Source organism: Ochlerotatus camptorhynchus, unplaced genomic scaffold, assembly GCF_037179485.1.
Source record: "Ochlerotatus camptorhynchus isolate MF236.1 unplaced genomic scaffold, CSIRO-AGI_Acam_v1.1 ptg000091l, whole genome shotgun sequence".
NCBI lineage: Eukaryota > Metazoa > Arthropoda > Insecta > Diptera > Culicidae > Ochlerotatus > Ochlerotatus camptorhynchus.
Genome location: NW_027040581.1, coordinates 437,861 through 461,398, shown reverse-complemented (window position 1 = coordinate 461,398; position 23,538 = coordinate 437,861). Strand labels below are relative to the sequence as shown.

Genomic DNA, 23,538 nt, shown 5'->3' with positions numbered 1-23,538 from the left:
ATATGTTCACCAATCTACTAATGCGCTATTATCAGTTACTTAGTTACTTTTAGCCCAACTGTTGAACTGCTCTACTCTATCAAAACCGTATTTAACCACTATAAGACCAGAAGGTCCCGAAGAAACGTGCTCAACTTTTTGGCTCAGCTCTGGTACTCTCTTCGGTCCCAAGCTAATCGATGCACCCCTCGAAACATAGGAAAATCCACGAACCCCTCATTTTATCTGTCAAACTTTCATAGCGAATCAAAACAAACATAGTGTAGTGCTAGAATTTCTACTAGAATGGGATACGTTAATCGATTTGCTTGGGACCAATAGGCTAGTCAAGTAGTGAGCCAATTTAAAATCGTTAGTTTCCACCGGTTGACTATACTATGTGATATTAGCACCGGAAAGGGCGGACAATTTCGGATGAAAAATCCTCACACAACCGATTTTTTTTTCTCCAATTTTAATTCTATTTGCAAAAAGCGAATTTATTAGAATAGTTATTACATAAATTTATCATGTATCATGAAGTTGTTTCAATATTGTATAATGTATAAAGCGATTGTATGCTTTCTTTTATGGAATTTTAAATGCTAAATAAAATAAGGTTGTATGTATAAGGTATATCTACTTCACTATCAAATATGTACAGGAAAAAAAAATGGCGAACATTTTTGCGTCGTTTACAAAGTGTGTGTGTGTGTGTGTCGCGTATGTACGGATTGCATTTTTTGTTTGTTTATGGAAAGAAGTTGATAAGCAATGTGTGAGTGTTTGGAAATAGGGATTTATCCATCACTTATCACCGCAACGGGTCGCATCTATGTATGCACTTTACTTATCACACTCATTTGCAAATCCGCCGATCGAATTTAAGATTGGACATTTAACGTTTATAGCACTTCGCGGCTCTCAAGTCCCTCTCTATCACCTTAAGGTTGTTGCTTTAATTCACTCCTGTTCTCTTCAGTATCAGTAACTATCGATTCACATGCCTTTTGAATTCCGTAGTGGCGCGATTTTTCCTATTCATTATTTGTTATTAATAGTAATACTACACGTGCGCTGTCCGTCTGGTTTTGTTAGTTTGTTTTTTATTTGCTTTCGATTTTCAGTTCGTGGTCCTACATTAGTCCGTTCCAAGCTTGGTCATAAGGGGACGACAATCAAATCTCTTTAATAAATGCAACAAATACTCATTCGTTTCACAATCGACAGACGGGGCAAACAGAATAGGAATACAATTTTTGCTCTATCCGGGGGATTTCGGAGTTAAACAAAATTTTATCGAAAAGGGGGAATGACAGTTTGTGCACCGATTAAGTTTTTGAGGGAACTGCTAGAATGAAGGCCAAATTTGTAAATTGTCTCGTTGTATGGGTGCGATTTTTTGTTTACTACGGTGGCTTTAAAGACAAGTGCTTCGTATGTCGTTCGTAAAGGAATCGCTGTAATGACTTACTCCTTCGGAGATCGATTCACTTGCACGTAGAGACTTGCTGGGAAACGATATTGCCACAAAAAAAAACTATCAAAGCAGTTCCGGTCAAAGAATTTAGGCGAAATTTTGGAATCCCCGTTCCTTTGTGCGCTACAAATCCATCATCTAATCGTATTATGGTACTTCCGTTCCACATTCCGGGGTTTTCTACTAATACTTTCTACGTCAAAGTACCACTTCGTTTTTACTTAACTACTGAATTATAATACTCTGTCTGTCTGTTTTGTTGGTTTCCTTCCTATCAAATTTTCCGCCGAAATGTTTGCTCAGAGTGTATGTGTGTGTGTGTGTGTGTCCAACTTTTATCGTTCGTTCTCGCGTGATAATACAAGTAAAGACGGTTTCAAGTGTAGTGTTGCAGTTGTGTAGACTTTTGATCAGGCTTCTAGGCGATAAAGATTTTTTTTTGCTAAACGTTTCGCGAAATTTTCGTAGCTAATCCTATTTTTGCTGCGCGCGAACTAGGAAGGTATGTTTGTAGTAGTAGAGGGAAAAATGCTAGGAATGTATTTTTTTTTTGTTTTCGCTTGATGAATGCGTTTGCTCGTTACGCTTACAGCGTAGGAAAGTTGCACCCCACCATGATGGTTGGAAACGGCGGGGGTCGAATGTACATTGGTAAAAACAAAATCGATTTGATTGAAATAACAAAACGAAGTAGGCAGTATGAACGATTTATCATACCTGTGTCACGCACTGCGCGTACTTTTCCAGTTCTTTTTGCAGGGTTTTCACCCGGTCGGATTCCTCGCGGAGTAGCCGCTTCAGGTCTTCGATCAGGTTGTTCTGGGTGGTCAGTTGCCGCTCCATGCGGTTTACCTTCTGCTCAAGATCCTGCACCCGGGAGCACATGTTGTCCGAGGTGACCGATCCGGCGCTTCCACCGATGGCAGTGGTGCTTGTTCCGTTGTTCGTCGGCGCAGCTTCCACCACCATTGTTGGTCCACTGGTTGCTGCCGTCGTTGACATTATGTGGATTGTCTTGGTATTGCGGGTGATGGGCGTCGGTGATATGCTACGGTTGCGCAGGTTCACACTGATCGGGCGATTGCTGCTGTTGGTACTGGTAGGTACGTCGTTGGCGCTACTGTTCGCACTGTCCGACGAAATGGCAATCTTGGTTGAAAGGGCAGACATTGACTTAGTCATAACGTTGTTGCTCGTGGTGGTGTTGGTGGTTGTGCTGCTGCTGCTGCTGCTGCTAGTGCTACTGGAATGCTGATCTACACTACTGTTGGTTAACGACTGCTGATGATGGCTGTTGGTTGTCTCCTTTCTACTGGACGCAATCAAGTCGAAGGAACTGTTATTGTTAACGCTGTTTGCCGTACTGGACGTAACATCCGCTACGCTGCTGGTGGTAGCGGCCCGTTCCGATAGTCTCGCCCGACCGGAAGCCGACACCGACGAACTGGTTGCGGAACTGATGTGGAATGATTTGGAAATGTTGTCAAACTTGGTAGTCTCCTCCTGGTGAAGATGGTTGTTACTGGACGTCACGGTATCACGGTGCTCGGGGGATTTCGATTCGCTCACATTCGGGGAGGTCTTCTTTGCCTGGCTTGCCTTCAGCTCGTCCATCCACGGTACTTTGTGCTTCTCCCATTCGCGGGCCTTCGGTTTGGCAATGACATCATCCTCATTGCTATTGCTAAGATGGCTAACGTTCAAGAGGTCCGGCTTGGGTGATTCCGGTTCCGTACCACTCTGCGACAGCTGATGGAACAAGCCAGCGTTCCCGTTACTCAACCCATTGCTTCCCGACGACTCCCCAATGATACTGCCCGCCGAAGTCGGTGGCCTCCTCTTCGGTGCCTTGGCTCGATTCGCCCGCATATCCTTCAGGACCGATCCCCTTTCGACGTGCCCAAACTCCGACTCATCCCGCGACAGTCGCTCGCCGCTCACGTTCTTATCGTTGTTTTCCGCAACGTCCGACTTCATCTTGCTTCCACAGACTCCATCCGTACCGTCCTGATGCTTGCTATCGCCTCCTTTCACCTTCTGCTTCAACCCGGAGAACAAATTTCCGGTAACACTGGTAATGGATGGGCTCTTCTTGATCGGAACCTGCGGTTTCTTGCCGAGCACCGGCGGAGGAGTCCCTTTCTTTTCATCCAGGCTTTCCAAGCTCTTTCGGATTTCGGACGTCTTGCTGTCCAGGCTCTTGCGCGGGGGCTTCTCCGTCACCGGAGCCAGCACAGGCGAAGCGTTGCTGTTGTTCGTCGTCGTACTCAGGTGATTCTCGACGTTTCGGGTTTCCAGGGATTTCCTGTGGGCGGCCACGTTACCGATGGTCGGCGAACCGGTTACCTGCTTGTTGTTGGTGTTCGCGGCCGGTTCGTTGAGCGAATCCTTCGAGCCGAAACTCTCCTTCCGGTAGGCGTTGGTCGTGCCGGGTTGATTGTTGTTCTGCTTACCGATCAGGATCTTGTTCGACGGAGGAGGACGTTCCGGTTTCGGGTGGAAGGACGACTCCTTCACCGGGGAAACTGAAATGGAATTTATGCGAGGGAAGGTGATTATTTTTTTTTCGGTGTGATTTTTTCATTCGGATTTGCTCACTGCTGGGTAAGCCATCGTGACGGGGTGATAAGATAGAGATTATTGATAACATTGCGCGTGCGTGTGGTGGGCTGATTAAAAATGGAGCGATCATAGCCAAGCCCAAGAAATAGAACTTCAGAAGTCGTTTCTGTGATATACGAAAATATATATATATATACTAACAGGGCGTATATAATGTACAACAATGGATTAACTGGTGGCTACTTCTGCACGAGAAAGTGGACCGAGAGGCGCACTCACTGTGGACGCAGAAGATTTAATCCACTAATAATCGATAATTTATCGACGTGGAAAATCCGAAGTTTACAGATTTCATCGACTTCCTACTGAAATGCTGCGACACTTTGGAAACTTTTTCGAATTTTCTAGGAATTTAGGAGAACCTTCGAAGAAGCAGAATCCGAAGGTTAGAGCCGGACGAGAAGAAGTTCAAGCTTTCCATGCCAACAAACATTCGAGGAGGTCATGGGAAACTGCAGGAGGTAAGAATTCCAGACGACAGTGGTTCTCAGACATATCACTGGTATCAACGGAGAAGTCGTTGGCACTGTCAACTAATACTTAAATTGAACCCCACTTCAATCAACCAAGTTCGGTGGACATCATACTGGGTTCGGTCGGATGGCTTCCTGGCCATTCCGCAATATTACCAGCAAATTTTCTACCTTGTTCGATTCTTATTCCTCTGCGATCCTTGTTTGGACCCTACCCGAGGTAATCCTGCTTTGATATCGATTTGGAAAATACCTCTTCCATCCTTTGGATTCTTATAGTAATCTGCTTGTAAGTCGATTTGAAGAAACTGTCTTCTGTCGCTATGGCGCCTAAACGCAAAAGAAAAGACCAATCTCTTGATCCTCCTTCTGATGAAATTTATTTGAGCAACCAATTTGATATGCTCACGGATGAGGAGAATGCTCCTGAAGGAGTACAAGCAACCCATGGTTGAAGCTACACCTATCATTCGATCACAGTAGGCTGTATGTAGATAGATAAGAAATATATGTCATTAGTTTTCACACTTTTGAACAGATCGGTTCGTATTACTGCCCACTAATAGCTGCCTGCTAATAGCAGGGCTGGTAGCTGAAGAAATAAGTGACTTAATAGTGACTGATAGTTGTAAAAATAGTGACTAAAAAGTGACCCTGAATTGAATTAAAAATAAATTTTATTGAAAACTCTTAGGAATTTCTGAGGAGCACAACTCCTGTGAACTTCAAAGGAAAATTCCAAGGGCATTCTGAGAATAATTTCATAAAGTGTGTGGGAGAAAACAAATTCGGAACATAAGTCCTAGGATTTTTTTTTTGAAAATACTAAAAGAAGGATTACAATTAAATCTGAGAATAACTCCAGAACATCTTCAAAGGAATTTGGAAAATAAATTCAAGAGAATTTTCCAAACAAATTATGACAAAAAAAAACTAAAGAAATTGTGAGTAGAAATGCCAATGAATTCTTAGGAGGCTTTCAATGTGAGTAGAATCCCAAGGGAAGGAGTGAGATTCAAAAGGAAATCTGAAAAGAATTCAATGAATATTCTGATAATCTTTCCAAAGGGTGACTTATTGTGGAGAATTTCAAGGTAATTCCGACAAAAACTTAAAGAAATTTGAATTCGGAGGATAGCTTCATCGACAACTTCCCAAATTTTTCCTATGAAGTTCTCGAAATGTTTCTGAATACCACTGTCCTGTGAAATTTTCGAAGTTAATCTAAATTTTTTGAGCTTTTGTGCTCTCGCAAATTTCATTGAATAAGAATGAAATAATAAGTATAGTTTTATGATTTTCACTCAAGTTCTCATGATTTTTCTGAAGTTCATGAATAGTCTAGACTTTCCGGGTGTAATTAAAACTGCCTAAACGAATTTCTTTCAAGTTCTCTAGGTTGCCCTGAATTTATCAGTATTTTTTAACAACCCGCAACTTTACTGAAATTAATTGATTTGTCTTGAAGTTTGGACAATTTTCCTTATGTATTCTAACCATTAAAAACGCTCACTTATTTTCCCTGAACTATGCTTACCTAAAGTACTCTAAATTTGTTTGTCCGGCAAATTTTCTGATATATATTATATATTTAAAATTCCCTGAGGTTTTTAGATCAACCATAGAATTCTTGGAATACCCCATAATTCCACAGAATTTCTTGTAAGTCGCTGCAAATTTGCTTAAGTTAATGGGATTATTCTAAAGCTATTTGATCGTCCTCGAAGTACTCGGAACTTCGCTGAATATCATGAAACTATCTAAATTCTAAGTTCTCTGGAATTTCTTGAAGATATTTATCGCTGCTTGCTAAAAGTTCTCGCATTTGTTTTAAATGAATGGAACTTCGTTGATATTCTCTAATCAACTTAGCTAAACTTTCGTATTTTTTTAAAGTTCTTGATATTTCCGTTATGCAGAACTCTGCACGTGAAAACCTGATACTGCGCTTCGATGAGGTTGACGATTTTATCCGGGACTCCCTTGAGTCTCAGGGCGCCCACAGATTCTCGTGATTGAGTCGGTCCAAAGCTTTTTCGTAGTCAATGAATACCAAATAAAGGAACTCTTGGAATTCATTGACCTGTTCCAGGATGATGAGAAGTGTGACAGAGTCGCGTCGATCTTCTTCTGTATCCGATTCAGGAAAACCCCTTCTTTGGGATCTTCACTAGAACGCCCTGCATCCAGTCGGCCGGAAAAGTCGCGCTGTCCCAGATATTACAGAATAGTTGATGCAATATTTGAGCGGATAGCATGGGGTCAGTTTTGAGCATCTCTGCTGGTATGCGATCGACCCCTGGAGCCTTGTTGGATTTCATGCTTCGGATAGCTGCTTCAATCTCCTGCAGTGAAAGGGCCTCGGAATTGATGCGAGTGATGCGCCCCACCCTAAGCGGATCATGCCGAGATGTTGATGGCTGGTTGGCCGTCGAAACTTGAAGAAGTTGTTCGAAGTGCTCAAGCCAGCGTTTCAGCTGGGTCGGTAAGCAACTGTCCAGTCAGTGGTGTCATTCCAGAAGAGCTCCGAAGAAAACTCCAGAAGAGTTTGTAACAAAGTTTCAGAGGTATTTAAAAAATATCACAAGGAGCAAAAACGAACGGTTTTGTGGTTTAGTTGCAAAAATTTAACCGTGCCAAAATCGAACGGATACTGTGCATTCAAAATTCGGTCTTAAATGTGCAAAATTATGGTATTCAACAATAATTAAAAACTAGGACAGGAAATCTAAATAGATTTTCCCGACTGAATCCTTTTAAAAAAATTGAAGGGAATTAAGATAGGATTTAACAAAATTTAAGATAACTGCGGTTTCCAGAAATTCGAGAGCATTTTAACACTGGAATTCTAGAAGAAATTCAAAAGGAAAATTTCCAAAGAACTTCACTTGGAATTCTAGGGAAATTTTAGAATAATTGAAATCCCACTAATAGTTTCAAGTTGATTTCCGGACATGGAAAACGTTCGTGCCGCAGTGACAGTCGGTGCAACGTGCGTGGTTGTCAGTACCGCCATCATCCGTTACTACATGGAAGGTCACCGGTGCAGTCGATTCCCCTAGTAGCTGAAAATCACACACATCGTTTTGCAGACTTGAGCGTTCTTTTCAGAATTGTTCCCGTTACGCTCCATGGCAGCTCAGGACGCGTGGATACCTTCGCGTTCTTGGATGAAGGTTCATCACTGACGCTCATCGAAGGTGGACTGGTAGCTCAGTTAGGAGTAAGGGGAAGTTCACAATCACTCTGTCTACGGTGGACTGGGAATACCTCTCGGGTGGAGAAAAACTCTCAGGTGGTTACGATTGCAATATCCGGAGTCGGACAGAAGCGGCAGTACAAGCTGGCCAATACGCGGACGGTGGCAAATCTCAACCTACCTAGTCAGAGTTTCGACTACGATAAAGCTGTTGAGGAACATCCGTATCTGAGGCAAATTCCAGTGCAGAGTTATCAAGGGGCGGTTCCGAAAGTTCTCATCGGCCTCGACAATTTACGGCTGGCGTTGCCACTGAAGATACGTGAAGGAGACGGAACAGGTCCGTCTGCAGTGAAGACACGATTGGGATGGTGTGTATACGGGCAGCAGAAGGAGCGGCTTAGCGAAGGCTACAGCTTCCACGTGTGTGAGTGCGAAACAAGCAGCAAGTTGCACGAAACAATCAAGCAGTTTTTTGCAGTGAAAGAGAACGGAGCGACCCCAAGTCAAGCCATCCTCACCAAGGAAGAAGAACGAGCGCAGCGGTTACTGGAGCAAACTACGAGACGCGTGGGAGAACACTTTGAAACGGGGCTGCTGTGGAAGCAGGATGACGTCAAACTTCCCAACAGCTACGGCATGGCTGTGCGTAGACTGCAGTGTCTTGAACGGAAACTAGATCGGGATCCTGCGTTGAACGAAAACTTCCATCGACAAATCCAGGAGTACCAAGAAAAGGGATACGCCCACCGGGCGTCAACAGAGGAATTGGAGAAAGCGGATCCAGCGAGAACGTGGTATTTGCCGTTAGGTGTGGTCACCAATCCGAACAAAACCCGGAAAAGTGCGCGCTATTTGGGATGCTGCAGCGAAAGCTGGTGGCATATCATTGAATAGTATGCTGCTCAAAGGCCCGGATCAGTTGACAGCGTTGCCTGCGGTGTTGTTTCGGTTCCGCCAATTCTGGGTGGCGGTTAATGCGGATATTCAGGAGATGTTCCACCAAGTATTCATGAGGGAGGCAGATAAGTTCGCACTCTGCTTCTTGTACCGGAAGGACAAAACACAGCCATTGGAGGTATTTGTGATGGACGTTACGACTTTCGGAGCAACCTGCTCACCTGCATCGGCGCAGTTCGTCAAGAACTTGAACGCAAAGGAGCATGCTGATCAGTTCCCTCGTGCCGCGGATGGTATTCTGCGCAGTCACTATGTCGACGACTATTTAGATAGTTTCGGAAGCGTTGAGGAAGCGAAGCAGGTAGCGGAAGATGTGCGACATGTACACCGGAATGGGGGGTTCCACCTACGAAACTGGAACTCGAACTGCAATGAAGTTCTGCATCACCTGGGAGAACCCAAGACAGTCGAAAGCAAGAATCTGTACATGGGAGTTGGCGAATCATCGGAACGGGTACTGGGAATGCTGTGGAAGCCTGCTGCGGACGAGCTGTGCTTTTCTACTCGTATGAGTGAGGAGGTGCGAGATCTCATCGAAAGCGGAAACGTGCCAACTAAGCGGCAGCTGCTTCGCTGCGTAATGACGCTGTTCGACCCGCTCTGGTTACTAGCTCCGTTCCTGATACACGGAAAAGTCCTGATTCAGGATTTGTGGCGAGCAGGAACCGACTGGGATGAAGCTATTGAAGACGTTGCCTACGATCGGTGGAGATGATTGAATTTGTATCGACAATCAAGGTTCCGAGGTGCTACTTTCCACGAGCTACCGAAGATACTTACGGGGGAGCGCAACTACACGTTTTTGTCGATGCAAGCCCTGCAGCGTATTCGTGCGCTGTTTACTTGCGCGCCAAAGACGGAGACGGAGTGATACGTTGTGGACTGGTTGCTGGTAAAGCTTAAGTTGCCCCGCTTAAGCCCATGTCAATTTCGAGGCTTGAGCTTCAAGCCTGTGTCCTCGGAACACGCCTTTTGAAATTCGTGCAAGAAAACCACACGATTCGGGTAGAAAGGAGGGTTCTTTGGACCGACTCCACCACGGCATGGCACTGGATACGATCGGACCCTCGTAGTTTCAAGCCCTTCGTAGCCCACCGAGTAGGAGAAGTACTGGAGAACACAAATGCTGCTGAATGGAAGTGGATACGGTCGCGTTTCAACTCAGCCGACGAAGCGACCAAATGGGGATGCGGACCGTATTTTTCGGACGAGAGCAAGTGGTTCGACGGGCCGAAGTTCTTGCAGCAACCTGAGCACGAGTGGCCAAGTACCGTACCACCGTCCGTGAACATCACGGAAGAGATTCGAGCGTCGGTGTTGCACCACACTAAGATCGAGCGGATCATCGATTACGAAAGGTTTTCGTCATGGGAGCGACTACACCGCACTGTAGGATACGTTCTGCGCTTCCAGCGCAACGCCGCCAAGAGACAGCCAAGAAGAAGAGGACAATTGGAACAGGACGAACTCCTTGCAGCGGAAGTGACCGTTTTGAAGCTCGTTCAATGGGAATCGTTTCCTAATGAGAAGGACATACTCCAGCGGAACGCAGGCCTACCGATCAATGAAAGGAAGCCACTAGACAAGAGCAGTAGGATCTATCAGCTGATTCCAGTGATCGACGAGGACGGATTGTTACGACAGCACGGTAGAATTGGAGCTGCTGAAGGTGTCAGATTTGACATGCGCTATCCAGTGATTCTGCCCAGAGAACATTGGGTAACAAGACTGGTAGTCGAGAAATACCATCGTAAGTACCGTCATGCCAACACGGAAACTATCGTAAACGAGATTCGTCAAGTCTTTGTTATACCGAAGCTCCGTTCGCTCGTTAAGAATTTCACTCGTACATGTATGGTGTGCAAACTACGCAAGGCTCGTCCGAATATCCCGCCAATGGCACCGTTGCCACCAGCACGACTAGCCGTTCACGCCCGGCCGTTCAGTTACGTAGGAGTGGACTACTTCGGGCCGCTGCTAGTGAAAGTCGGGAGATCCAGCGTTAAGAGATGGATTGCGCTATTCACGTGCCTCACAGTGCGTGCGGTACACCTAGAGGTAGCATTCAGCTTGTCGACGTCTTCGTGTGTATCCTGTGTGCGGCGCTTTGTTGGACGACGTGGCTCACCGGTAGAATTCATCAGCGATAACGGGACCAACTTCCAGGGAGCTGAACGCCTACTGCGAGAACAGATAAGCCAGGGACTGTCTTCAACGTTCACCAATTCATCAACGAGGTGGACTTTCATACCTCCTGGTGCCCCACACATGGGGGGCGCATGGGAACGACTTGTGCAGTCCGTCAAGAAAGCTATGATGGACGCGTACACTGAGGGGAAGTTGGACGATGAGGGACTACAAACGCTGGTCGTGGAAGCGGAAAGCATCGTAAATTCAAGGCCTCTGACCTACCTGCCCCTGGACTCTGCGGAGTCAGAAGCATTGACGCCGAACCATTTCTTGATGGGGAGCTCGAGCGGTGCCAACCAACCGAGTGTAGTATCAGGTCAGGCACAGCATCGTCTGAAGGGCACGTGGGACCAAATCCAGCAAAAGCCGGATCGTTTTTGGTATCGCTGGATTGTGGAGTACCTGCCAGTGATACGGCGGCAACCAAAGTGGTTCGTGGAGGTTCGGCCACTACAAGAAGGGGACTTGGTGCTGATAGTCAACGGCAGCAAGCGCAACAACTGGATACGTGGACGGGTAGTCCAGACGATCGTCGGGACCGACGGCAGAGTACGTCAAGCTAAGGTGCAGACTTCCGGAGGCATTCTACGTTGGCCAGTAGCAAAGCTGGCGCTGCTGGATGTAGGCTGTAGTAGTGCAGTCTTGGCAGATCCCAAGATGCACCCGGGGGAGGATGTCGCAGCCGCTGTAGAGTTGGCCGCACTGCCAACCGTTACGGAGTCGTGACAGGAGCGCCCATTGCTCCGGGACATCAGCATAAACGTCAAACGGACAAAACAGCGCTTGGGTTTCGGCAGCCAACATACTTTCTATTATACTGTAGAGAATTGAATTCTGTCTTTGTTAAGTTGCATTATACTAGTTAAATAATTATTAAAGTAAACCGCTAGTGACCGTTGAATAGAAAGGCACGTTGCAGAAGTAATTTAGTAGTGATTAGTTGGAAGGAGGATTAAATCGAAGGGGAAACAGGTATCTGTTGGACTCGTTGTTGGATTAGGGCCGGAAGCTGGCATTTAGGAATTGTTGGAATATTGAAAGGCAAACTGAATTTTTGAAGCGCTTGAAAATACATGCTCTCGAATCTCAGTCGGCCGTTTTATTCCTCTCAACAGAGGCCAAAGGCATTTCCCAAGCTAATTGAAGATGGATTCTCAAACAAGTTTAAAGAAGTCTTAATCATAAATTCAGCAGAACTTCAAATGTAACTCCAAAGTAGTTCTCAAACTAAACGCATTCGGTCAGTGCCATGCTTGGCATACACAGTTTTGATCACGAACTGCTCTTTTGTTAATAACTTTGCACACAGTTGACGAAGCAGTAGATAGAATAGAGTTTAAGCTTGTTAAAGATACGTAAAAAAAGTAGATTTTAATTGTAGTAATAAACTGTATTCGATTTTGCGTTTTTTGCAACGCAAGTGAGAAATGCTCGCCGCACATCTCGGACTTTTAGTGTAAAAATGCATTGGTGTTGGTTCAAATGTTAATATTTATCTACTCTTTCCATATCAACAGTAAACTTTGATCCTAATCTATCAATTACTTTAAAGAAAAACAAATTTCAACAACTGAGTGAAAAGTTATTAAAAAATGAGCAGTTGGTGTGTACAACTGTGTATGCCAAGCATGGTCAGCGCCACCACCAGGACGAAAATCAGCCGACAAAAAAAACCAAAACAAGTATACTCACTCTCAGGAGGCAGCACCACCACAAAGTTGTCCGGGAACACCCCGACGTGCCCCTTCAGTTCGCCCTTCCACCAGCCCTTGTCGGGCAGCTCCTTGGTCAGGATGGTAATGATATCGCCTTCCACGAGCCGCAGCTCGTCTTCGTTGGCCGGGACATAGGCGAACAGAACCTTGCACAGATCCCGCACCGGCTTCGGCGGCAGCGACGGGGCATCGAACAACAGTTGCTGCTGCTGCTGGTGCTGATTAGATATCACATCGTCCAGATTTTCCCGGGAACTGTTCAGACTGCTTCGACTTTTGTTCAAACTGTTCGTTTTGGACAAACTTCCTATGCTGTTGCTGCCGTCCATCAGCAGTCCGGCAGTCGGTTTCGGTCCTCCGGTGCTGCTCTTGCGGTTCGCCGACATGGGCGACGCCGATTCTATCAGTTCGACGAAGTTCGATGGGAAAACGCCGACCTTTCCGTTTAGTTTTCCCCGCCACCAGCCTTCCTCCACCTGCAATTTTTGGAATGCGTCGATGATTAAGCAAGGTTGATTGGTGTTGACTAAAACGACTCACTTCTTCGAAAATTTCCACGACATCCCCGACGGCCAGCGTCAGCTCGTCCGGTTTGTTCTCCTGGTAGCTGTAGATGACCTTACATCGGCGGTTCAGGGCGGCTGTTTTGTCTCTGGAAAAGTTGAAAGTTGTGTTAGGTTCGCAACAGTGGCTTCACTCGGATGAGGTGTTACCTTAATACGACCGGATTCTTATCGTCCGGTTCCAGCACCCGGACAAAGTTGTCCGGAAACATACCGGTCCTGCCGGTAGCCGTCAGTGTGCCCTCCCACCAGCCGCCCGGTTGAATCTTGATGTTGGTAACGGTGGTCCCTCGCTTCAGCGTCAGCTCGTCCGATTCCTTGGCCGTGTAGTCGTACTCAACGATGGCGCTTACTGCAAAGATTCCAACGAGAAAATGCAAACACATAAATATTTGATTCGCTGTTTGAGAGATATTTTTTTTTATCTGAAAAAGGTCATACAACACAGAATCTTAAGTGCACGTCATAGGCGTGCATAGGCCCCCTGTTGGATATTTGCAAGGAATGCTGCTCCCGCACTAGCTCACGCCAGTGGAACAGCTGTTAGTGTCGCAAACGATTTCCAGTCAGAGAGCCCACCAGGGATAGCTACACACGTAGTGAAAATATAGTGTGAGAGAGAGAGAGACCGAGACCTGCCAAGCCCAAACCCGACTCGGTTGATATTATATTCCTATTCCTTCGTCTTGCAAATGTACACGTTTGGTTGCCATCACCGCAAGTTTTGCACGAGTGAGCGCCGCAGCACAGCAGTCAGTGTGAATCGATACCCTTCGAGACCCTCCCCTTCCGCCAATCCTACTCTGCCGGGCCTTGTTGTCCCGCGACATTCATCAACCACGAGAATGCCTTGGTTTGGGGTTCAACTTTTGCCTTTCGGTTTCGACTGCTGGTGCTAGAAAGAGAAGCGACAGAGCGAGAGTTGGCCCGGCGCAACGTTACATAAAACCGTAATATAGGTCAGGTCTGCCAACCAGCCAGTCGTAGAAAGGGTGCTTGATGAAATTTGCGGATAGACTCTCTATGTATGTGTGAGTATTTGTGGGTGGGTGGATGGATGGATAAATGGAAGATACCTTACACTGGAAAATGTCACCTCACTCAGGTAACAAATGGATCCGAAGGGTGTTATCCGCGGGGAGAACACAGGCGTTTTGTATTTAGCACATGTCGCACGTGAGAATTGACGGTAATTTGAAGTGGAACGAGAGAACAACATTCCTGCAGCCGGCAAAATCGTGCCCAGTGATTCGTGATGTAAGTAAGAGTGTCATTGCAGGGCAGATTGGGTTTGACGTGAGTGGTTATTCTTGCCTGATAGAAACTTATCCCCATTGTTTGGCACGAATGACTGACTTCACCTACTATTGAAATTTGCGTAAGATCTCCTCCGTCAAGCATTCTACTCCATGAAGACCATCGAGCGCTCTTTTAGTGGTACTGTTTCTCCTAGCGGCTAGCAATATTTGATTTAAAAAGTAAGGGTAGAATCCTTGGGAAATACTCGCGAAATGCCGATCTCATCTTAAAATCCTCGCATAACTACTTAGAATTCACAAATTAATTGACTAAGAATAACTTCTAGAATCACGACAGGAGCTTAATATTACATGCCTACTTTATTTATAGTTTGTGCAAGTTGGCCTCACAACTGGATATCGAATGGTGAGCTCCATCGTGGATGTCGTCAACGGAAATTCGAGAGCCTAAGCGATGTTCGGTTGGCCACACACTATGCAAGGATCGGAACCCGGCGAGATAGCGAAGTAGAGGCATACCTGGAGACTCAGAGACGAATCATTAACAAAGAAATTAGGGCCTGCCTTAAATGTTTGCCAGTGGTGGTGGAAGGTACACACACACAGAACAATTTTCACACTGCCGTACTATAACGGAACCACTAAACTCTATACTTTCATCTCCTCATCTTAAGTCTGATATTTGACGTTAAGCATCTCCAACTATGTAAATCGTTAACTTCACTTTAAAATACATGTAAATTGGAGTCACAATGAGGGCCATTTATGGAGCACTAAAGGCACTCAAGTAGAATCAGAAGGTATTAAAACTTTCTCCCTTAAAGTATTATGGTTACTGTTTCATTGAAAGTTGTGAAAACGATTTTGTTACAATTTGTAATTTTTTTTTAATCATTCGTTTATTTTTCCAGGCTCATTTGCTGTAGCTTTGCGGAGCCGATATTCTTTGTTTAGATAACAAAATTACTTAAAACTAACGTTAGTAAAGCGGGGGCCAATTACTCGCGGCTATCTCGAGGTTAGGGGTAACAAATTGTAAAAAATGGATGGCAGGGTAGGGATTGTGAACACAAGGTTTGGAGAGCAATGTGCTCTTGATCTCGAACTAGGCGACACTCTGATGAAAAAGACAAACATGGGGATACACCGATGGGCAGCTAACAACTTGGGAGAACACAAGATGACACTTACTGCTAAATCCTCAGTCGAGGTCTCGGCTCGCCAAGACATCTCTAACGGGTATCGCAGGTTTTTTTCCTCGGGCCCTGAGGGATGTGGATAACTCAGATCTGGCAACACGGTGTAAGGTACATGACCAAACAACATGCTCGATATCGTGATAACCACTGCTATACGCTGCCTGAGAGCCCAATTCGATATAAATGCGAGTCTAACGAATAGTGGTTGGACATTAGCATTGACATAACGCGTATAAAGTCGCGGCTCATGTCCAACCCTTTGAACCATGGTTTGTTCGACACCTGTGGGAGAATAGAATGTAACCATCTTCCCAATTCACCATCATTCAATTTTTGTTGCCAACTGATGAGGACTTGCTGACGAGCAATGGAGAAATATTCGTTGAAGGCGATTTGTCGCTCAAAAATATCGCCTTCCATAGTGCCCACCTTAGCTAACGAGTCCGCTTTCTCATTATCCGGAATTGAGCAATAAGATGGGACCCAAGCTAAGGTGATAGTATAGGAGATTGCAAAACATTGTGTTTTGGCATTTTAACCGATTTTTAATGAATCAATTATTGGTAAATTAATTCATTCAAGCGAGCAGCGAAATAGCTATGGTTGAAAGCTAAAAAATAATTGAACAAGTGTTGATTCCATCAAGCAGATGACTGTACATATACGCAGCACTGACAGCAGTTGAACTAATAAGGCAAGAAACTGAAAGAATGTGAAAAATGTTCTCACCGAGGGCAAACTCGAAAATGCTAGATTGAAGTCGGAACGATGGAAAATTAGCGATATGGATTAATTAAAAAAAAAATAGAATAGAATAGTTTAAATCTAGGAATCAAATAGTTGAGTCGCTCTACCAAGCGACCGCTTAATTGTTACAAGTAAATGTACTTGAAAATGACTCTGCAATTAGTAACGGCTGTCAATTTTCGTTCAATTCTGCCACTGCACAGTGGTCCAGAATGCAGATTTAGGTGGAATGATATGTTTTGAGCCTGAAATTGAAACTTTAGACTAAAAGTCTCTTCTACAAACTTGTTCCTTATAGTTACGCCCTCATTTTTATGACAATGAATTCTAGGGTGGTTCCTATTATCATTAAAATCAAAAATCTAACTTTTTTGCTTGAAAAAATTAAGGTATACATTCTTCGGCAAAGTTATAGCTGAGCTAATTTCAAGCAACTTTGTTGAAAATAACTTTTTTGTATCTCTTAAATTGGCCGATTTAGAGCTATTTTCTTGAATTGAGTTAAGGTGGCTCTTAAAAAAATAGTTTTTAGCTCTAATTTTTTTATTTCGAATTTCTCATCAAAGGTGTCTAAAGATAACTTTTAGATCTTAAGAAGGCACAAATTTTTGCTGCACAAAGCTTGTCAATATATTTCGCCGATCAAGAGTTATTGACGTTTTTATACTAAAAATATGCACTTTTCAAATGTTAATATCTCTGGTTGGGGCAAACAAAAAAAAAGTTTTTTTACGGCATTTGAAAGGGCGTATGTTATTCTCAATAATATGAAAAAATTGGAGGTATGTTACTTTTTAAACTCGTATAAAATCAATTTGAATTTATCCATATTTTTTACTACATTTGAGTATGTTCCGGGTATCCCCGGGGAAGTGGTAAATTCTGTTTAAATCAAAATCCATCAAGCGATACATCAAATCACATGAGAATTCAAAGCCCTATCCATGAGTATCGTAAGAACTATATTGGCCACATCCGGACATGTTACAGCTACCCTAGTGGTAGTGAAGAAACTCTGTCTTGAGACATATCTCATGATGCGATGTGTTGTCTAACGTTTCTAACATATTTTTTTTCTAATGGTTACTTTTCGCTGTGGCTCAATTTGACTTGGTATTGTTTTTCATTTTTCTTGAACAATCCACCTTTTTTCAATAGCACATCTCAAATAACATATAAAGATAAACTGAATAATGATGCTAACTCAAAATTGATAAAAATGCAGATGCCCTGCTTCTTTCACGGAACATACTGATTACCGATTGGAGTGGAACCAGTAGATCAGGGCGTGTTAGTAGTTCCGTGTTCAACGATATGCCATTGACGGACGCTCTCGCGTCCCATACGAGGTGCACTTTCCCTGGTTTTCGAGGGTTGAGAACCACGTTCAAGCGAAGATACCAGACGTTTCCATCTGCCATCTAAGCCAAATATTCGATAGTAGCCTTGTGCGCATAGCCTTTAACCAGGTAATCGGTAATCTGTTTAAGGACCTTCGATCGAAGTTCCGGATTACACGTTCTAACTTTCTCTCTAAAGCTTTCAGTCGTGACATCGCCATTGGATAGCTATCCAGAAACCTTCGCTCTTTTTGTCGCCATAGCAATCCGGTTTCTTACCGGTCATCAACTCGTACTGTCGTCGCTTGCATAATGCTTCGAGCTCGTACGGTTTCGGCTGATACCGTAACCGATGTTACTGAGGGATCATCCAACAGGAACTGGCTACGCATAGCGTCGTGAAGGTCTTGGTTGCTCAACGGTTTCAATGAGTGGAAGTTGACTCTGACGTCTGATACTACGGCTCCACTCTGTTGAGGGCCGTAAATCGTCCACCCCAGCTTGGATTTCCGCCGATTAGCTCCCCAGGTGAGAGGAGCGAATACGTCCAAGTTGTCCAGTCCAAGAATAATCCTTGGTTCTTCGAGCCCATAGCTCATAGCGGGAATATTGTGTAGATGTGGGTACTTTCCAGCTATCTTTTCGTACTGCAAGCTTTGTTTCGGTAGTTTTAACTCAGCAACAGTGCGGACATCCTTCAACGCAATCTTTCGTTTGAGCTCCGTGCAGAAATCCTTAAATTAACTCTTTTGGACGAATCTTCGAACCTCTTGACGTTTCCGGTTCACGTAACAACCAGCGGTTCCACATAACCTTGGACGTCTAACTCCCTAGCCACCTCATCTTCAACAAGAGTAGACGACGATCCTTCATCCAAGAATGCCAGAATATCTAGTGCGTAGTCCTGGAAGTACAGGGTAACTGGTACCATACGGAAGATAACGCTACGATTCTGTACACCATGCGTATTGCACACAACATCCATAAGCTGCATAGATCCTTCGGCTCGATGCAGCAGTGGATGGTGATTGCCTTGACATCCGTTGATATTGCAGCGAATCTTAAAGTTGCATCGACTTTTCCCGTCGTTATTGAGACATTGAGCGCAGAGTTTGTGTTGCTCCACGACAATCAACCTGTCTGCCAAGGTGCTTTTCTTGAAGTCGTCACAGAAACGCAGTTTGCACGGCTTGGCAATTTTAGATGCTGTTGGAGGTTCAGATTTACCGGAAGTGGTGTTGTGCACGTGCATAAATTCCTTCCGCTTTGGTTTGCCTTTTACAGATTGCTGTGCATTGCGGGAGTCACCCAGAAAGAGTGTTGAAAACTCTGATACCTCGGAGGCGTCGGCTACGATGTCGTTCATGAAATCTGTGAACATTATCAAAGGAGTGCCTCTCTTGCTCCGCTTAAAACGGACCCAGTCCATTTTGTAATTCGACGGTAACTTATCGACTAGCTCTTGAACTAACATAGGATTATTAAGGTGGTCCTTTAGTTTGGTGGCCCCCAAGTGATCACACAGCTGCTTCACTGTCATCCCGAACTGCATGAAAGTTTCAAGGCGATCGACTCTCGGGGCTTGTGTATTTCGGAGCTTCGTTAGAAGCGTCTTAATAAGTTTCTCCGGTCTGCCACAAAAATACGACGAAGATCATTGATGACATCCGGAACAGACTCTGGAAGGCTCTGGACAACTTCGAGAGCATCGCCCTGAAGGCAATCTTGAAGCCGTTTTAGGTTATCTAAATTGGAGTTACCGGCCGATCACCTATGGTGATTTCAGATGCTATTTAAATCATGGATTATTTTCGTGGTACAAATTCCCGTTTCTTTTCGTAGAACTACGTTTTTGTGGACTATACTGGGGTGCAAATCAAAAAAATGTGTGACGAAATAGTGTTAGATTTTAAGGTGATACTCTAAGGAAGCCTTAGCGTGAAAATGTCAGCTTCCACAAAACATACAAATGTGAAATTGCTACTCCTTGTTTGCTGTGCTACTACAAACAAAGAGTAGCAATTTCAAATTTGTATGTTTTGTGGAAGCTGACATTTGTGCCTTTGAAGTTTCACGCTAAGGCTTCCTTAGAGTATCACCTTAAACGGTTATAACTTGACCATTTATTAAAGGATTCCAATTCATTTAACAGCATTTAATTCAGATTTGAGACAATATTTTTTTGGTTTAAAGCAGTGGCCCCCCATTACCTCACTTTTTACCTGTGCACAAACTTTCAAACCCAGATTTAATGCCATATTCATACTCGAATCGGTTGAAAAATACACTCAATCTTCTAGTTTACTCGATATCTATCCATATGACAAGCAATATTTTGATAATTGTTTATGTTTTGAGAGTTGGTGCACAGGTAGATTGAGGTTAAGGAAACGCCACTGGTGTAAAGATTACAGTAATTTATCATTAGTAAACCAATCAACCAATCACGTGCTTGCTTGCTATGATTATCGAGAGAACAGATAGAAACGAGCCGGTTGTGAGGTTATAAAAGAGTTTACCTGTACGTATTTTTTTTTTCAGTTCGTCTGTAGATGTAGCGGTTGTCAGAACGTTAGACGTCATTTACGGCGATGAGATTAACTCAAAACTGAATAAGATATCTCTCAAATTAGTGGAAAATTAAAATGTTCATCAATTTTCCTCAAAATCAGCTTGAATACTAGGAAAATTTTACGTCTTCTGTTTATGAGTATACTAGTACACGGCCAAGGAGAGCAACTAAAAATTGAGTCGAATTTGACTCAACGTTGCAAAAAAATGCGGTTACTCACTGAATGCGTACTTTTTTCCTCGATTCAACTTAAAGAATAGCTAAAATTGCATTTAAACGGCACGCATTTTGAATTGGTTTAGGGAATATCGTATAATGCTGATCGTTGCTGTGGATGTTATTCGTTGCGTAGGCACCACTTCAGGCCACTTTGAATGGGCATCGACGACTAGCAGGTAGTAGACTCCGTAAATGGGGCCGGCATAATCCACGTGGACACGCTTCCATGGACCTCTACGCTGGCCACGGAACCGGTAGGGAATGCGGTGGAGGTTTTGCCACGGATGCGCAGTGCTTGCATGCCTTCACGAGCCCAACGATTGTATCGTCAATCGATGGCCAGTACATATAACTCTTTGCTATAGACTTCATGCGTTGTATCCCTGGATGTCCCTGGTGTAACTGCCGCAAGCACCGCAGTCGATGCTTCTCAGGAATCAACAAGCGTTCACCGAACATGATGCATTTCCCAATAGAACACAACGAATCTCTATGCCCATGGAACCGCCGAATCGCAGGATCTACGATCGTCGACGCTTCTGGCCATCCTTCTTGAAGGTAGCGATATACTTTGCGCAGCTGCTGATCGGCTTGTGTATCTTGCTCCACAATCTTGAAGCTCAACAGCAGACCACTGACCACTTCTTCCGCAATGACTCGTACATCCTCCTCCAAAATCACGCTCGCAATCACGTAATCCTCCTCAGATTTGGCATGATTGTTGATCAATCTTGAGAGAATGTCGGCGTTCCCAATCTTCTCGGTTGGAATGTACTCGATGGAGAAATCGTACAACAGTAGCGTTAACGCACATCGCTGCAACCGGTTTGCTGTGTACAAATGCCCTTCCGTGAACCGAATATTCGATTCAAGGGTACGTGATCGGTCTATGCAAGCGAAACTGCCTTCCAAAGATCATTTTGTGGAATTTCGTTACGGCGAACACAACTGCTAAACCTTTGCGATCCGGCTGGTTGTAACCAATCTCTGTCTTCGTGAGCGCACGTGCCGCATGCTGGACCACCTTCACCGACCCGTCGGGGAACCTGTGGGGGATGGTTGCACCAACGCCTATCGAAGAAGCATCCACCGATACAATGATCTCTCGTCGCGGATCGTAGTGAGTTAGCAGAAGATCGGAACCAAGTAGCTCTTTGAACCGATTGAAGACACGCTGACACTCGGTTGTCCACAGGAATTCTCCATTTCTTTTCAGCAACTCATCAAGTGGAAACCGCAGTGTACGCATATTCGGCACGAACTTCCCATAATAGTTTATGGCGCCCAAGAAAGAGCGAACTCCACTGACATCCTTAGGTGCTGCCTCCTCGTCTGCCGCTTCCAAGGGGACGTATGTCAGCGATCACGAATTGACAATCGCTTCAGCCTCCAGCATCGCCACCTTCACGAACTTTACCATACGTTCCCATGGTCCTTCCATGTGCGGAGCTGCCGCAACGTTAAAGTGCTACTGGATATTCGCATTGGTGAATGTGGCGGCACAGTTCTCGATGATGTCCTGGATCTTATGCTTCAAAGTTTGTGCCATTGTCCGAAAATACCTCCAGTTAGGCCCCGTCTGCCTACAAATCTCCTACAGACCATCACGCAGGCGATCGATAAGAGACTGTGCACCAGCTCTGATGTACATCCCGTACTGTGAGACAGATGAACAGACACATCCAGCTCATCGCCACGCTGCGTCCTCCTTTGGATTTTAAGGGCCTCATGTAATCCACACCGACGTACGCGAACGACCGAACGAATGGTGTTAGGCGTACAATCGGCAGTGGCCCCATCATCGGTGGTACAGGAGCTGCTTTCTTCACCTTGCAGTACTGACAACTTCGGCCAACTTTTCGTACGAGCACCCGAAGCTTGAGTATGTAGAACTCCTGCCGTATTTCATTGCAGACTGTTTCCCCGTTGGCGTGCAGGAACCGTTGGTGGAAAGAACCCACCAAAAGGAAAGTGACACGATGATCTCTAGGCAGCACAACGGGATGTTTCGCCGCGTATGGAATGTGCGGTGCGCTTTCGATTCGACATCCTTCCCGAACGACTCCGTGTTCATTCAAAAATGGAACGAGCGTGTGTAGAGATCTTCGTTTTCCAACGCTGTGACCATTTGTCAGCTCGTGAACCTCCTCCGCATACGCCTGCGCTTGAGCCTGGCACCAAAGTGTCTCCTTTGGTCCTTTGTATTCACAAAATCGTCAGCGCACGGTGAACGTTGGCCATCGTTCGGACTCCAGCTCGAAAAGCGTTCAACAACAACTACCTCGTCAGCCGTTTGATGTACTTACGGCTACCATGCGAAGTTCTTCACTTGCCGCATCCTTTTCGTGCACTGCTGGGCCACAGCTCTTTCGTATCTCGTAGGAATGGTGGGCCTTAAAACCAACGGTTTTCCGGATCGAACGATGGTCCTGAATTCCACTTGGTGGCAACGTCAGCAACGTTGAGCTTTGAGGGCACGTAATGCCATTCATCCACACTGGTAATCCTCCAGGCGAGGGATTGAGCGCCTCTAAATACTCTTCCCTACTAACGGTAGCTGTCGCTGCTCCAGAGACATAATTTTGCATACAAGACCTATTTGACAGGCTCACCAGGTGAGTTCCTGTCCATAAATCCATTTTATTTTCTGGAAGGTGCTTTGCTGGTTGTTCTTTACAGTATCTGCCTGTTATCAGAGTGGCATTTCATTACGATAGTGTGGCCTGCTCTTCGTCTTGTTTGAGGACCACGTCGACGTCGAAGAAATACAAGAATCTGGTACGCAGCAGGGACATCATCTTCGAGTTCGTAGAACGGATTGAACGATTCCTGAAAAATACCAAGGAGTTCGATGAGCAACCAGTCAAAATTCGATTGGAGAAACTCCAGCAAAAATGGAACGAATTCGAGGATCTACAGAGTGACATCGAAGGCATGGAGGACAACGAAGAGAGCATGGCAGAGCATCAACAAGTAAGGGTTGATTTTGAAGAGAAATATTTCGAGGTAAGGGCAGGGTTG

The 23,538-nt window shown here is 45.0% G+C and overlaps 1 protein-coding gene across 2 annotated transcripts in view; it reads right to left on the bottom strand.

Annotated features, from left to right (window-relative positions):
- Positions 1-421: 421 nt before the first annotated feature.
- Positions 422-23,538, bottom strand: part of cindr (CIN85 and CD2AP related) — a 68,837-nt gene continuing 45,720 nt past the window's right edge. For both annotated transcript variants that reach the window (XM_065218661.1, XM_065218662.1), the window contains exons 3-6: positions 13,332-13,533; positions 13,159-13,270; positions 12,596-13,094; positions 422-3,984 (exon numbers count right to left, since the gene is read on the bottom strand). In XM_065218661.1, the coding sequence (XP_065074733.1) occupies positions 2,171-3,984; positions 12,596-13,094; positions 13,159-13,270; positions 13,332-13,533 (2,627 nt within the window). In that variant the 3' untranslated portion in view covers positions 422-2,170. The remainder of the gene's footprint in view (positions 3,985-12,595; positions 13,095-13,158; positions 13,271-13,331; positions 13,534-23,538) is intronic.